At 59.5% G+C, this 14285-nt stretch overlaps 4 protein-coding genes across 9 annotated transcripts; 1 reads left to right on the top strand and 3 right to left on the bottom strand.

The window, feature by feature from the left end:
- Positions 1-17: 17 nt before the first annotated feature.
- IFRD2 (interferon related developmental regulator 2) lies at positions 18-5351 on the top strand. Of its 6 annotated transcripts, none has more exons than XM_085319496.1 (12): positions 18-90; positions 587-703; positions 969-1053; positions 1240-1364; positions 1574-1731; positions 2018-2068; positions 2494-2663; positions 2890-2995; positions 3291-3428; positions 3556-3684; positions 3760-3855; positions 4223-5351. In XM_085319496.1, exons 1-12 carry the CDS (start codon positions 63-65, stop codon positions 4301-4303), a joined length of 1284 nt encoding a protein of 427 aa, XP_085175622.1. In that variant the 5' UTR covers positions 18-62; the 3' UTR covers positions 4304-5351. The 6 variants fall into 6 exon arrangements, 5 of the variants coding, with proteins under 5 accessions (XP_085175622.1, XP_085175621.1, XP_085175619.1 ...); XR_014897628.1 differs by lacking the exon at positions 18-90 and adding an exon at positions 346-509 and having other exon boundaries at positions 3760-4066; positions 4223-4294; XM_085319495.1 differs by lacking the exon at positions 18-90 and adding an exon at positions 347-509 and having other exon boundaries at positions 1574-1656.
- On the bottom strand, positions 4410-8104 carry LSMEM2 (leucine rich single-pass membrane protein 2). Its single transcript, XM_085319498.1, has 4 exons — positions 7931-8104; positions 6425-6565; positions 6074-6289; positions 4410-5841 (listed from the first exon to the last, which is right to left on the bottom strand). The coding sequence occupies exons 1-4, from the start codon at positions 7950-7952 to the stop codon at positions 5708-5710; spliced, it is 513 nt and encodes a 170-aa protein (XP_085175624.1). The 5' UTR covers positions 7953-8104; the 3' UTR covers positions 4410-5707.
- Positions 8105-8397: 293 nt separating this feature from the next.
- On the bottom strand, positions 8398-11285 carry HYAL3 (hyaluronidase 3). The gene is made up of 3 exons (XM_085319500.1): positions 9420-11285; positions 9163-9252; positions 8398-8886 (listed from the first exon to the last, which is right to left on the bottom strand). The coding sequence occupies exons 1-3, from the start codon at positions 10314-10316 to the stop codon at positions 8527-8529; spliced, it is 1347 nt and encodes a 448-aa protein (XP_085175626.1). The 5' UTR covers positions 10317-11285; the 3' UTR covers positions 8398-8526.
- A 70-nt stretch (positions 11286-11355) lies between these two features.
- On the bottom strand, positions 11356-13591 carry NAA80 (N-alpha-acetyltransferase 80, NatH catalytic subunit). The gene is made up of 2 exons (XM_085319501.1): positions 13366-13591; positions 11356-12134 (listed from the first exon to the last, which is right to left on the bottom strand). Exon 2 carries the CDS (start codon positions 12124-12126, stop codon positions 11410-11412), a length of 717 nt encoding a protein of 238 aa, XP_085175627.1. The 5' UTR covers positions 12127-12134; positions 13366-13591; the 3' UTR covers positions 11356-11409.
- Between the last annotated feature and the right edge of the window lie 694 nt (positions 13592-14285).

The following is a 14285-nucleotide window of genomic DNA, read 5'->3' as shown; positions in this document are numbered from 1 at the left end:
AAGCGGGGCGGGGTGGGGCCGCCTAGCCGCTAGGGGGCTCACGCCGCGTCGCGCCGCCGGCCATGCCGCGCTCTCGCCGCGCCGGGCGTCGTGAGTGGGGGCGTCTCGGGGCGTGGGGCACGGTGGGAAGCTGGCGGAGTACGGCGAGTCAGTTACGGGCTGGAGGGACGGAACGCTGGGCACCCTCGGCGCCCTGCTGCCTTCGGGCGCCAGCAGTGTTGGGCGGAGGCTGGAGTGCCAGGAGGCCCCAGCGGGGGTGTGCAACAGGGCCACCGGCAGGCCCCCACCGTGGCGCCGTGGCTCAGTTTCCCCTCGGGCGACAGCCGGCCCCTGCTGGCCTCCCGGGAGCACTGGCTCCCGATAAGACCCGGGCAGTGCTTATCGGCCCGTGGCGAGTGCAGGCATGTCAGAGGTGGGCTCTACTTGTTTTTCTGAGCCCAGTGGCCACCTCCCCATCCTGTCCATATCTGAGCTGCTAGCAGGCGTCACTCTGGAAGAGGCTTATCCCGGTGGGCGGGATGGGCATAGTGGGATGGCAGGATGTCCTGGAGCTACAGGGTGATCTGAGCCTGCCTTCTGTGCCCAGGTGCCCAAAGCAGTGCCAAGCCAGACTCGCAGGCCAGTGACGATGAAGCTGTCAGTGAGGTGCTGAGTCAGTACAGCAGTGCCAGCGAAGGTGCCAGCCTGGCAGAGGAGGGCACAGGTGAGCCCGAGGCAGTTCTGGTGTGGGTAAGGACTGGCACTGCTGCCTGAAATGCTACTCTGCCATGTGGCTTGCCCTCCCTCTGCTTCTACTTGTTGCTGGAAGCAGCTGCGTATGATATTGCTGGCCCCGTTATGCCTGAAGGGGGTGGCAGGGGAATGTCTGCTTCACCTCCCTGGTGCTTAGGAGGTGTAGGAGCCTGAGTGCAGGGGCACCTGCACATGCTGTGGTCTGCATGCTGTGATGTAGCTGGCTGCCTTGGCAGGGAGTGAGGCAGTGGATGAACAAGCCCAGGAGGAGGAAGCAGAGGACAAGTTGAAGGAGTACATGGAGAGCATCCTGGACAGGAGGTGAGGAGCTCACCACTGCTTGGCCCCTATGCCTGGCGTGGCAGCCTTTCCATGCGCTGGTGGCCTGCAAAGCTCACCATCCCCTATGCAGCTGAGAGAATGATGGGTGCCCCCTGTCCTGACAGGCAAAACCCTGTGCTTGTCCTTGGGGCATCTCACGTTGTGATCTCACATGTTCTCTTCTAGTGCCAAGACACGCCAAGTGGCCCTGAAGAGCCTGCGTCTGGCCTTCTCCTCCAGAACTCTCACTGAGTTCTTGCTAGAGCGTCGCCTCACACTCACCGACTCCCTGGAGAGGTGTCTCAAGAAAGGTCTGGGCACAGACAGGCACCATGTCTTGGGCTGGGAGTGTTGGAGGTCTGAGGGAATACAGAGGAGCAGCAGGAGCCAGGACTGCCTGAGCAGAGGTGGCACAGGGTAGAGTGACTGCTCCCAATGCCTTAGGTGGCCTAGCATGGTGGGACTCAGTGGACACTAGTCAGTGCTGGTTACTGAGGGACGTCTCTTGTGCTGCCTGCAGGTAAAGGGGAGGAACAGACACTGGCAGGCACCGTCCTCACCCTCCTCTGCCTCCAGATGGGCTCTGGCCCTGAGGGCGAAGAGGTATTTCGCAGCTTGAAGCCCCTGCTCGTCAGCATCCTGATGGACAGCACAGCCAGTCCTATTGCTCGGCAGAGCGTAAGGCTGGTTTCCCTTCCTCATGGGTGGTGGGGGGCACCTTGACAGCAGGCAGCACTCAGCTGGATCTGGGGCTCCTATAACTGCAGAGGAGTGGCTGGATTGGGGCAGGGGCAGACGGCCCCTCTGCCAGCAGTAGGAAGCTGTGAGTAAAGTCCCAGGGCCTCTGGGCAGGGCATCCCAAAGCTGCTCACTCGTCAGTCCTTGAAGAAGAGTAGTGATGCCCATGGATGAGCTCTGGGGCTGGCTGGTTCTCTGATTACCTTTTCCCTGTGTCTTTTGCCAGTGTGCCACAGCCCTGGGCATGTGTTGCTACATAGCTGCTGCTGATCTAGAGGTAATTGTGTGGGGGTGTTGCCTGCCCTGGCAGCTGTCTGTACCTTGCGGGGGTCGCCTCAGGGGCTGCTGTGCTGTCTATCTGAAGCCCCTGGTGCCAGCCTGGCCACCATTTTGGTGGAGCTCAGTGGCCAAGGGCAGAGCTGGTGAGACTGGCTGTGCTGGGCTGTCACAGATGGCCCTGTACCCTTTCCCTGGGCAGTGTGGAGTTTAGCAGGACAGTAAGCTGGTGCTGCAGAGATGTGGCATCCCAGACTGAGGAGTCCTTCATTCCTCTGCGGCTTATGGCTCTTGGCACTGCTAGACAGGATGAGCCCTAGGGCCTGCTCTGCCTGCGCTTCTCCCAGCTTCCATGTGCAGTGTTTGGATTTGCCTTGACATTTTTCTGGCTACTGTGTTTTGATGAGGGGGGTTTCCTCTTTCCAGGACCTGCTGTCATGTCTGTCCTGCTTAGAGGGTATCTTCAACACCCCCAGTGTGGGCGAGGGCAGCTCAGTGCCTGTGCAACATGGCCCTCTGCACTGCAGTGCCCTCCAGTCGTGGTCCCTGCTTCTCACCATCTGCCCCACCTCTCACATCAAGAGTATTTTGGACAAGTGAGTGAGCCTGGTGCTGCTGGGCACAGGCAGTCATGGGTGCCAGCCTGAGAGTATTTAGGGCCTGATGCTGGGGCTGCTCGATCATGCAGTCTCAGCTGGCTRCGTTTGTGGCATCCATTCAGCTGGCCAAGGTGTGGGGACACAGGAGGAGAGAGAAGGCCCCAGGTAGCACCAGGCATGGCTGCTCATGGGTGCTAATTCCCCTTGTACCTTCTTGCCATAGTCACTGGCTCAAGCTGCCCTTGCTGCTGTCCAGCAACAGTATTGCGCTGCGTGTCGTGGTTGGAGAAACCATCGCGCTGGTCTTTGAGCTAGCCCAGGACATGGAGGTAGGATTGGGCATTGCTGGGTGGGAGGTGGGCACATGCTGCGTGTGTAGCCAAGCTGCAAGGGAGCTCCTGGAGCTGAGAGCTGTTGGGGTCTTGCTCTGTGTGCTGCTGGCTGAGCACTCTGGTGGCATGAAAAGCCACGTCTGACTGCGTATTAAGATGCTCCAGGCTGGAGTCCACAGCTTGTGCTCAAGTGGAGGAGTTGGCCTAAGTTATTCCACAGCCCCACCCTGAGTATGGTGGCTGTGGGCAGTGCCCAGAGCCTTGTACCTTCCAAACCATTCTTCCCTGGTAGGAGGACTTGTGCCACCAGGACACCGAGTTCCTGCGTGCCCAGCTTAAACTCCTGGCCACAGAGAGCAACAAGTATCGGGCCAAGACAGACCGGCGGAAACAGCGTTTTGTCTTCCGGGACATCCTGCATTTCATTGAGGTACCAGTGGCTGGGGAGGGCTAGCAGCACCCATGGATCTTGGGAGAGGACAGGGCCCTGCCCTGCAGAGTCAATGGCAATGTGTGCTGGTGCCCAGATGCCTCTTGATGCTCTTCTGTCTACTCAGAGTGGGGAGTATCAGGAGGAGACTATCCGATTTGGCCTGGAGTGTATGTATGTGGACAGCTGGGCACGTCGGCGAACATACCAAGCCTTCAAAGAGGTGCTGGGCTCTGGCATCCGCCACCACCTTCAGGTAGGTGCCAGGTGACAGTGCTGAGTGTGCGAAGAGACAGTGCCAGCCGCTGCTGACAGGCCTTTCCTCCCGCAGAACAATGAGCTGCTACGGGAGATCTTTGGCCTTGGGCCCCCATTGGTGCTGGATGCAGCTACTCTGAAAACCAGCAAGGTGTCTCGCTTTGAGAAGGTGGGTGCCCATCAGGCTGAGTGCTAGGGAGGGCAGGAGGCAGTGCCTACAGGTTCAGGGGTGCACTGTGGATGGAGACGACAGTGCTAAGCTCTGTTTTTTCACCTTCTGGTGCATGAGTGGGAAGGCCCTGTGCTCCTGCTGTGGCTCTGTGCATCTGGTACTATCCTGCCTGTTTTAGAGGGGCTGACTCTCCTTAGACAGGAACCTGGTGGGCACCACCATTGCCTACCAGTGCCCCCTCCCAAATGGTGGGCTCTGGCCTGGCATTCACCTGTGGCCACGGTGTGCTGCAACCTGGGGTGGGCACTGTGGTGGTGAGTAAATGGTCACCCCCTAATCTGTCTCTCCTTCCCTCTCCTCCCAGCACCTCTACAATTCGGCTGCCTTCAAAGCCCGCACGAAAGCCCGGAACCGGGTGCGGGACAAGCGGGCGGACGTGCTGTGATGGCCAGAGTGGAGCAATGCCCTCTGGCCCATGTGGACTGCAGACCCAGCACTGTGAGGGGCAGGTGCCCCTGGTCCTTGGGCTTTTATACATGTACAGCAGAGTATTTAATGCCTGGTGCTGCCCCTCTGGGGGTTGCCTCCTCTTTTATTTTTTTTAACCAAAATAAGAAGAAAAGGGTGAAAGAAAAGTGAAGGGAAGAGGCTGGAGGGTGCTGTTGCTTGCCTGCTCTGTGCCAAGGGGGACTGGTGCTCCATGTGGCAGAGTGGGAGAGGGTGTCACAAGGTTACTGCAGCCCATTTTGGAAGCAAGGTTTATGGGAGGGCTCCCTCATTCATGCCCCCCCCTTCCCAGTCCTGCGTAAGTATAGGGGATGCCCATCATGGCCAGAGAAGCTGGCTGGGGAGAGCCCTGCATAGTGCCATGGCCTTGTGGGAGGACAGAGCTGGGTTCCTCCAGGGTGAGGGTGGGGAGGAATGCCCGAGCTACGCCAGGTGGGCTAGAATTGTGCTTTCTGCCCACTAGGCAGAGCTGTGGGATGGCTGGCCCGGCTGTGCATGCCCACCAGTATGTCTGCAGCAGGAGCACTGCCTCAGTTCCTTGCTGTCACACTGTGCATAGCCCATACAGCTGGTAATAACATGGCACCCAAGGGTGGTTGCTGAATGGCATGGATTCCTGGGGGCTGGTGGGCTCTGCCCAGCCCTGCCAATTTACTGCTATGAACCCTTCTAGCCCAATTCTTTGTATAAAATAGCCCTTTTGTGGGAAACAAATTATGGGTGTAGGTGGTGCAGCGGGCACCTCCCTGCATTGCCTGTGCCTCCCTGAGTGGCCAGGCTGGGTACCACTCCTGGGGGCACCTGTTCTGCCTGTCCTCAGCAGGGGCTGCCACAGGGCCTCAGCATCGAAGGCTGCAGGTGGCATGACTTCCCATGTGGTAGGAATGCGGTCATGCCAGCTGGGAGTTTCTGACCACCCTGGAATGTATTTATGGTGGTGATTTTATAAGACTTGATTACTGGAGGTAATTAAAAGGCTCATTGGAGGGTGCCCGCTGCCTTATTTTGAAGAGGAAGAGCTGTCACCAGGGCTAGCGTTCTCCTATATGCCTATCTCCCTGGACTATGCAAGCCCCTTTGCAACTCCAGGGCTCTTGCTTGTCATTGCAAGTCCTTCCCTTGCTTTGGCATTTGTGGCAGGGGCCGTAGTTCCCCCTGCCCTGCCCCTTGTGCCGTTATTGGGGGGATGCTGCCAGGTAACAGCAGAGTTGGGTAATTAATAGTGGGGGTCAGTGGAGCAGGGCTGCCTGCTCCCTTCCGCTGCAGTTTGGTGCCCCTTGCCTCGTGTAGGCTGTGCTGGGCTCCATGGAGCTCGCAGTCCTGGCATGGTGCAGGGAGTAACTCAGCGATGCTCACTGGCCTCACTGGCATTGAGGCGGGCCCAGAGCTGCCCACTGGTTGCCCGCAGCTGCTGCACGACTTCCTCCTGGCTCTCCAGCCACTTGACCAGCACTCGCACTGACTGGCTCTGCAGCACTGCAGGGAGAGGACAGGCACCTGTGGGTGGTGTGGCCCCATCTCCAGATGGGGCACCTGGCTGTACCTTATTGTGTGTCGCGCGGCACGTTTCCCACTGGTGCCCCAAGTAGAGCTGTGCCTAGCTTGACTCCCCACCATAATGCTGGGGCATGTGGGCTCCCCAGTGTCCCTGAACTTAGGCCCAGGGTTGCCCACATTGTATGGGTGGGCTCTCAAGGCTGCCACGTACCACTCAGGTAGATGGCCAATGTGGCAAGGACCAGGCTAGCCAGTGCCAGGATGCCCAGCAGAGCAAGGAAGAGGGGGTGGCAGGGGCCGAGGCAGGGGCAGGCAGTGGCAGCAGGCACAGGGCGCAACACGGGTAGCAGCGGCTGGCGTGGGATGGTGCAGGGTACAGGGTAAGCACGGGGCCTGTGTGGGGTCCTGGATTGAGCTGGGCCATTCCCTGTGGCAGTGGGAAGAGAAAAGCAGGTCAGTACCCACCCCTCAGCACCCCGGGACTATGTCTACTAGCATGGGGTGCCCCCGGCAGTGCTGGGGAGCACAGCGGGGGCTTGTGCCCAGACTGCCCAGGTCTCACCCTCAGCACCCTTGTGTCCGCCTGAGGCCCAGTGCAGGTCACTGATGGACTCCACGGGGTGCAGGCTGATGTCTCCAGGCTCGCTGCTGTTGGGGTCGGTAGGCTCTGCTGGGGTGGTGCCATCTGCCCTCCCTAAGCTGTCTGCCGGGAAGCAGGAATGGTGGTGAGCACAGGCACTGTCTGCTGTACCCAGACAACCCCAGGCAGCATCCCTGGGCAGCAACCCAGCCGTGCCTGCTTTCCCCTCTATGGGCAATGCTAGCTTTAGTGCCAGCCTGATTGCTGTACCATCGTGGGCAGTGCACGCTGGCATTTCTGTGGCACAAATCCACTGTGCCAGGAGGGCTGCGGAGCCTGGTGCAGAGTTGTGACAGAGTGAACACTGACTATGTACCCTGGCCATGGCGCGCTGTCTTCAGTGTGGTTAGCAGCTGTAATCTCAGAGCCTTGTTAGTTGGGCTGGAATCTGCCCTTGGCTCAGGATTGTACCAGATCTCCTGGCCCAGGTAGCCTGGGCACTGCAGCGAGTGGCTGGGGCACTCTCAAGCCAGCTGGGCCACCCAGCTGCTTGTGGGCGTGGGCAGGCTGGCATCAGGTTTAGCCTCTGCCACCCCAAGACATAGCTTGGCTTTTTTTGCACGTGCTGTGCCTGGAAGAGGACTCCTGTGATGCTTAGGTACATACAGCTATAATATGCAGTGTATGCCATGCCAGAGTGGTCCAAATGCCTGATACTGGGCTAGGCACATAATCCCACAAAAGGGCAAGGGGAGGCTCTTTGGCTGCAGCTATGACTCCAGCACTGATTGGCACTATGTTGGGAAGCAGCTGTATGTGAGGTAGAGGGAAAGGATTTCTCCTGGGTATTTGCTTGGTTTTTAGCAGCAGCCAGGGCTTGCATGTGCTGCTATGCCCACTGCAGAGCAGGATCAGGTGGCTCTTTGCCCACACCAGGCTGCTCCCAGAGCTTGGTGGCTTGTGGCTGGGGATCACTGGCATACACACTGTTGTGCAGCTTCTCCAGCAGAATTGGCTGTTGTCACGTGTTGGCAGGAGACCAAAGGGTTGGCACACTTTGGGTTTGGGACTAGTTCTTTGCCAGGAAAGGTGGCAGAGACCACAGCTGGTGCCCAGGTCCCCTTCACCAGACCAGACTGTCCCCAGTGACCTGCAGGAACAGCAGTGCCCTGCCTTTTGCTGGGGGCTGTCACATGGCATATGCCCCTTTCCCCACCCCAAAGCCCACAGGCAGGACTATGTGCCCAGATGTGATGCCATCTGCATCTGTGCCACACAGCCCCTTGCCGCCCCCCTTCCTCCCCAAAACCCTGCTGCCATCCTGCTGCTCTGCTGTGCCTGTAGCCCTCCCGTGAGTCTCATCCCCTGGGTGGGCATCTCTGCCCACAGCCTCCTTGGTGGAGAGGGGCATTGTCCCCATCCCAACCTGTCCCAACCCACCCTCCAGGCACTCAGAGCGTGCCAGGGGCCCCACCAGTCTTGGCCTACCTTCTCCAGCCTCCTTGGGCATAGTTCCCTGTGCTGTGCACCCAGGCGCAGCCTGGCCCGTGTGGTGCAAATGGGCAGCAAGGCAGTGTGGGGGCCCCTGGGAGCTGGGCACTAGGTACTCAGTGCACCAACTGCTCTGCTTAAAATAGGATAGTGAGAAATGTGGCTGGGGGGATAAATATAGCCCTGGAGATGGGGGCCTAGTGGCTGTATCAGTGTCATGGACAGTGCTGTGCCAGCACAGCCAAGGGCGAGGAGCCCACGAAGGAGCCTTGTGTCCCCTTCCCAGAGTACGGGGGGGCACAAGATCACTATGGGACCAAGGGGACCCAAAGAATGGCCTGGATAGGGAAACTAAGGCATAGGTGGACCAGCCCTGAGTCAAGTGAGGTCATCCCCAGCCCATGGCAGCAGTGCTGCATGCACTGGTAGTCATGCCCAGCCTAACCTTGCCCACAGAGGTCAGGTTGGCTGCACCAAGAGGATTTATTTAAATTAACAAGGAGGTAATGAGATATTGGCATCAGGCAGCAATAGGCACCAGGGCATGGGACTATGTGTGCTGGGGAAGGGGACCACAGTGGTCCCCAGCTGTGTCACCAACCCCAAGTGTCCTGTGGGAGACAAGTATTAGAGGGTGGGAGTCTGTTGTGCTCATAGAAGCCGTGGGTGTGGGTGGGTGTGAGACAGGAGGTGCTGGGGCTGAGCTTGGCCCGCTGGGAGCAGCTCTCGCCTGTCCAGCCATGGTAGCAGTGGCAACGGAAGGGTGCCTGCAGGCCTTTGTCCAGCTGATTTGAGAGGTGCAGGAAGCTGGCCAGGTCGTGGGCCTGCCGACGCACACAGCGTCCATGCCCGTGGCACTGTCTATGGCTGCACTCCCAGGCGGCTGCTGTCACGTTGGCCACATAGGGCCCGAGGGTGGACATGAGGTAGTGGCGCAGGCTGGCACAGCTCTCCTGAGAGAGGAAAGGCTGTCGTGAGAGACCTCCCTGCGGGTCCTGCTTCCAGGAGCTAGGCACACTGCTGTCACTTCATCCACCCTTCCCTGGAGGGCCCTGCACCCCCCCCCCACACACCTCCGAGCAGGGATACAGCCATCCCATATTCTCCCCATCTGTCCCAAGCCTGAACCCCTCCTGCTGTCCCCCACGTGCCCATGGCCAGCCCTGGTGCACAGCCAGGAGAGACAACATACAAACCTGCTCACAGAGGCAGCAAGTGGGGATACTCACAGCGGAGCGCGAGTAGGACATGTCTCCCCAGAGCACGAGTCCAGCAGCCCCCAGTGCTGCACTCTCCCCGATCGTGTGAACCAGATCAGCCTGCAAGGCAGAGACATGGCCAGGGGCACAGGCTTGGCACAACCACCACCATTACCCCACAAACAGTACCACATGCGGATGCCATGAGCACAACCCTTGGCTTGCCGTGCTGTCACTGGTTGCCCTCCCTGCAGCCCCAACCCTACCCAGCCTGCCCTGGCCCTTACCGGCCTCAGGAAGCGGGGTGAACGGCGGTAGGAGAGGCGTGAGTAGGCAATGATGGGCAGGATGCCTGTTGCCCCGAAGGTGGCCACGCGCAGGGCCTCACGCAGCCGGTGGTGAACATAACGGTGGCGCAGGCCCTGTGGCAGTGCTGGCGGCAGGTAGATGCTGGGGTAGAGGGCAGCTGAGGCAGCCCAGAGCCAGCGGAGCTGGTTGTTGCGCAGCACTTCTGCTGGCCGGCACTGGCCTGTGTAGTTGGTCTGCTTGGCCCAGTTGCTGTTGAAACAGTCGGGGAAGCGGTAGAAACCCCAGAGTCCCCCTGGGCGCAAGGTCTTGCCCAGCAAAAGTGTCTGCTCCATGAGAGCCTGGGCTGCCTGCTCAAACTCCTCCTGGGCCAGACGGAGCCGCCATGGGGCTGGCAGATAGGGGTGCCGGTGCCACACCCATTGCTCCGAGGCTGCCTGGTAGATCCTTTTGGCCCCCCAGTTGCGAGCCCAGAGGGGTCTCCATTCCTCCCAGTCCACCACAGCTAAGCCATGGAAAGAAGGCTGCAGGCGGACGTGGATGTCTCCTGCCACCCTGCCCAAGTGGGCGTGGAGACGCACCCTCTGGGGGATGCCCCCGTTGCGGGGGATGCCCTGGCGGGACAGGTATGGGTACAGCCCAAACTGGTTCTTGTAGAAGATAGAGATGTTCTGCCCGGCAAAGTGGCCGCCCAGGTTCTCCACAATACCGTAGTTGCCAAGGGGCAGGCCCACACCGAAGCGGTGCCAGCACCGGCCCGTGGGCACATTCCACACCACAGCGAAGGGCTGGCCATCTGTAATGGGTTTGGGTGCTGGGCTCTCTCCATTCACCATGCATAGTATCAACCAGGCCCACAGCACCAGTGCTGGCCCCATTCTGTGCCACCCCAGAGGGCCCAGCACCCTGTGGGGAGAAGGAAAGCAATGCGGTGAGACAGTGGGGTGCTGGTGGTACCACAGACTTGTGCCTCCCCTACCCTCTCAAGGCCCTCCCTGTTGCTGGATAATTCAGTCCACCATGTGCTTGTCCCCATGGAGCAGTGCCCTGGCCACTGCAGCTGTGGCATGTCCCTGAAAGCCACAAATGTCACAGCCACCTACCCTAATGCCTCAGTTTCCCTCCTGCTCCCAGTTCTATTCCCAGTAGTGGCATCATAACTAGGGGATTAGGAAGCAGATCGCACCTGAAGCCATGTGACAGGGCAGAGAGCTCTAATCCCCCAGCAAAGGGCCTGACTGGCTCCCTGCTGACCTTCTCATTCACATTTTACCCACCTGCCACAGTTCCAGCCAGTCTAGCACCACCAGCACCCCTCCCTGGTGCAAAGATGCTGCAGTGCCTGGAGATAGACTACGGCTACATTCCTGTGGCCTGCAGGGAACATGGCCGCTGCAGGGCAGCTTGTTCCCAACAAGACACAAAACCTGGAAAAAACCTAAAAAACCTATGGGCTTCCAGCACCTTGCACTGCTGTTGCCTATCCCACTCTGACACTAGCGCCTCTTGAGCCATTCCATGCCTCAGTTTCCACCGCCCGTGGAACTGGGACAACGTTACTCACACTGGCAAATGCAACAGCACAGCCAATAAACTGGTGGGACTGAGCAGAGGTCCCACAAGACCAGTCCAGACCACAGGGCCCACAAAGGACTTGGCTTTGTGGCACCCTGCTGCAGTCAGGCCCTGAGCCCAGGGCAAAAGCAGAGCTTCCCTGCCCAGCCAGGGAAGGGTGACTTCCTGAGCACCAAGACCACCTCTCCACTGGCAACAGGGCAGATATAGGGGTCATCAGCTGCTCATTCAGCCTTTTCCCCACTGGCCCCCAAGCACCCCACAGCTGCAATGGGACCGAGGCAAACTCAGCTTTGAGGTGTGGGCACTAGCCCCAAACAATGGCAGTCGATCAGGCCAGGATGGTCATCCTCTTCCCGCACTTGCCTTTAATGACTCTCTCGAGGCCCTGGGGCCTCAAATGTCCTTCTTCATCCAGAAGATGGGCAGGCCTTTGGCATCACAGTGGGGGGTCTCCAGGAGGTTCTGCCCATAGCTTTTGGCTGGAGCACCCCTCATCCAGCTCAGCGGAGGCAGTGGGGGTGGGGGAGGCACCATGGTGGGTGGCAGGGAAGGCTGAGTGGTGGCTGGCACCCACACTCCAGGGTTGCTGGTGGTTGGGCTCGGGTGGGCAGAGAAGATCCGCAACACCTTTGCAGAGATGCCAGAACTCAGGAAGGCCATAATCTGCACTGGCTCAGCCAAGGTATAGCCCAGGTGAGCATAGAAGTGCTGTTTGTCATGGGTGGTGAGGTGCAAGCGGTGAAAACCCTGGGCCCGGGCGTACTTCTCCGTGGCCTCCATCAGCTTTCTCCCATAGCCCTTGCCCCGCAACGCCTTGGGTACCACTACGCTCTCCACGAAGAGGCTATGGGGGTGGCCAACCACACGGGACAGCCGGACATGGCCCAGGAGCTGGCAGGGGCTCTTCTCTGCAGCAGGGAGCTCCGCAGGGCCCCAGCTCCGCAGCAGCACGAGACAGGTGGGGAAGGCATCCGAGGAGCGCTGGAGTGAGTGGAGCCGTGATGCCTGGCTCTTCCCCCACTCCTCGCCGAGCAGCTGGGCACAGGCCTCCATCAGCTCCGGCCTCTGGTGCAAGGGGACCAGGCTAAGCTCCTCCGACCTGGAGCCCATTCTTCTCACTGATGGGAGACCAAGCAGGCGATAGCTTAGCGGTGTCAGGGCTCACATCAACTTGCCCCTGCCTGGCAAATACTGCCCAGCAAGTCCTGCCTGCATTGTTGGGCTCAGCATACGCACTCAGCGACTACTCTCCACCAGCTTGCAGTGGTGCTGGATGGGTTTAGAGGAATTAGCGGCGGGTCCAAAGTCAAATGAGAACATTACAACAGCACTCAGTGCTGCCCTTGACCCTCCCAGCCAAGGAAGGGACATGTTGTGCCTGCCCCAGAGCTGGACCCAGGTGCCTGTGCCATGCCTGCTGTGCAGACCTGCCAGGCAGGTCTCACCTCCTTGAGCTGGCAGAGGGACAGGCTGCTGGGGAACAGAGCTCATGTGACACAGGAGAGATACAGGAGCAACATGCCCACTCCTTGTGGGCACATGATCAAGGCTTGCTCTTCCACCAACTGTTGCTCAAGCACCTGACTGAGACCAGCCAACTCATCGTGCATGTCCGCAGCTGTCCCTGATGCAAGCAGAGCACAAGTTGAAAGAGGACTGTGGTGCCTCTGAGGTGAGCAGCACCAGCCCATGCCAGCTGTGTCCACCTGGTACTGGTGTTCAGGAGGGCCTTGCCCCTCCAAAGGGCAATAACCTACTACCCCAGCCTTAGTGCATGGCAGGGACCATTTTCCCAGCCTTCCCCTTTGTCACTGCATGCAGCCACTGCAGGAAGACCATTCCCCTTGCAAAGAAGCCACAGGCAGTTTGCTAGAGGAACTGGTGCAGTAACTTATCAGTTGGTGTTGAGTAAAGTGCCACACTTTCCCACCAAAGGAGGGGGTGAGGGCCTACCCGTCAGTGCACCAAAATTACCACTCCCTCCCCACGGCAGGACCCCAGGACTGCTGCAACGCTCTTTGTACCTACTGTCTCCCTAGCACACATTGACTCAGAATCCCCTGCCCTCCCTTCCCTAATACCCTTTTCCTCAACTAATTGCCACTCCCATTTCCTCCACCTCCTGGATGCTGCTGGGTTCCCCAAGATAGAACCCCCTCCACCAGCCTTGCCTGCCCTCCATGGTCATGTTAGCCCCTTTCTGGCTGTGACACCTCACAAAGCAGAATGCTTCATCCACCCAGGGCCCAGAGTGCAGTGAGGCAGATGGGCTGCACCTTGGAGTCTGGCTCAATCCCACACTGCCTGCCTTTCCCTAGCCCCTCTATGTAAGGACACATGGTCACTCACCCTGCCCGACGCTGCTACTAGTGCTGGCCAGCTCCCCAGGGGCCCTCTGTGTCTGCACTGGCTTACTGGTGGGGAGTCACTCATGCTGCAGCTCAGCAGGAAATAGCACATGATCACCGGTCAACCGCAGCTCCCAGTTCTGCTTTCACAGAGTGAATGACACATCTGTTCAGTGCTGCAGGCCCTCCACCCACCCTGATGTGTGGGGACAAGGCCAGCAGTGGTGTGCTGACTTGCAGTGCAAAGCCCTGGGCACAGCCTGGCATGTGTCTGGGATGCTGGGCCTCTCTAGCCATGCGACGGAGGGTACCAAGGCCCGTCATGGTTCATCCACCCACCATGCAGGTACCCAAGGGTGTCAGGGCACACGTCAGGGCACAGACCCACTTCCCTGTCTGGGCTGCAGCATCTCCTTGCCTGGCATCCTGCTGGTGCTGGCTGCACCTGGGCCTACCTGGCCAGAGTTTGCTACTCCCCACCCTGTGCACAAGGGAGACCACCCCAGTCCCCGACCAACGCTGAGGGGCAAAAAGGGTGCTGCATGTAGGGAAATAATGTATGAGCTAGGGTTGTGCATCCCTGCACATGGCACTGCATCCCACATAGCACCTATAGCAGACACTGCACATGGCATCCCAGCCTCCTGCAAGCCACCCAAACCTGCCACACGACCTCCTCCCACGGCACCCCAGCACCCACCATCCCACACAGAGCACTCCGCCCCACACTGCCTCCAAGACAAAGCACTTCTCTCCGCCCATGGCACAGGCCCTTCTGCCTGGCATGCTGCACACGCACACGCCAACACAAACCCTTGTGCACAATTCAGAACTGCCGTCACGCCCCAGTGTCCCCACAGACTTCAGCATCATCCCTCTCAGCCACTGCCCCCACCCCATCGCTGCCCCCTAACCCTGATC

The sequence above is a fragment of the Rhea americana genome, unplaced genomic scaffold (genome assembly GCF_003343005.1).
Source record: "Rhea americana isolate MKP2758 unplaced genomic scaffold, rheAme1 scaffold_592, whole genome shotgun sequence".
Taxonomy (NCBI): domain Eukaryota; kingdom Metazoa; phylum Chordata; class Aves; order Rheiformes; family Rheidae; genus Rhea; species Rhea americana.
Note: the sequence above shows the minus strand (reverse complement) of the source record. Positions and strands in the feature narration are given on the sequence as shown.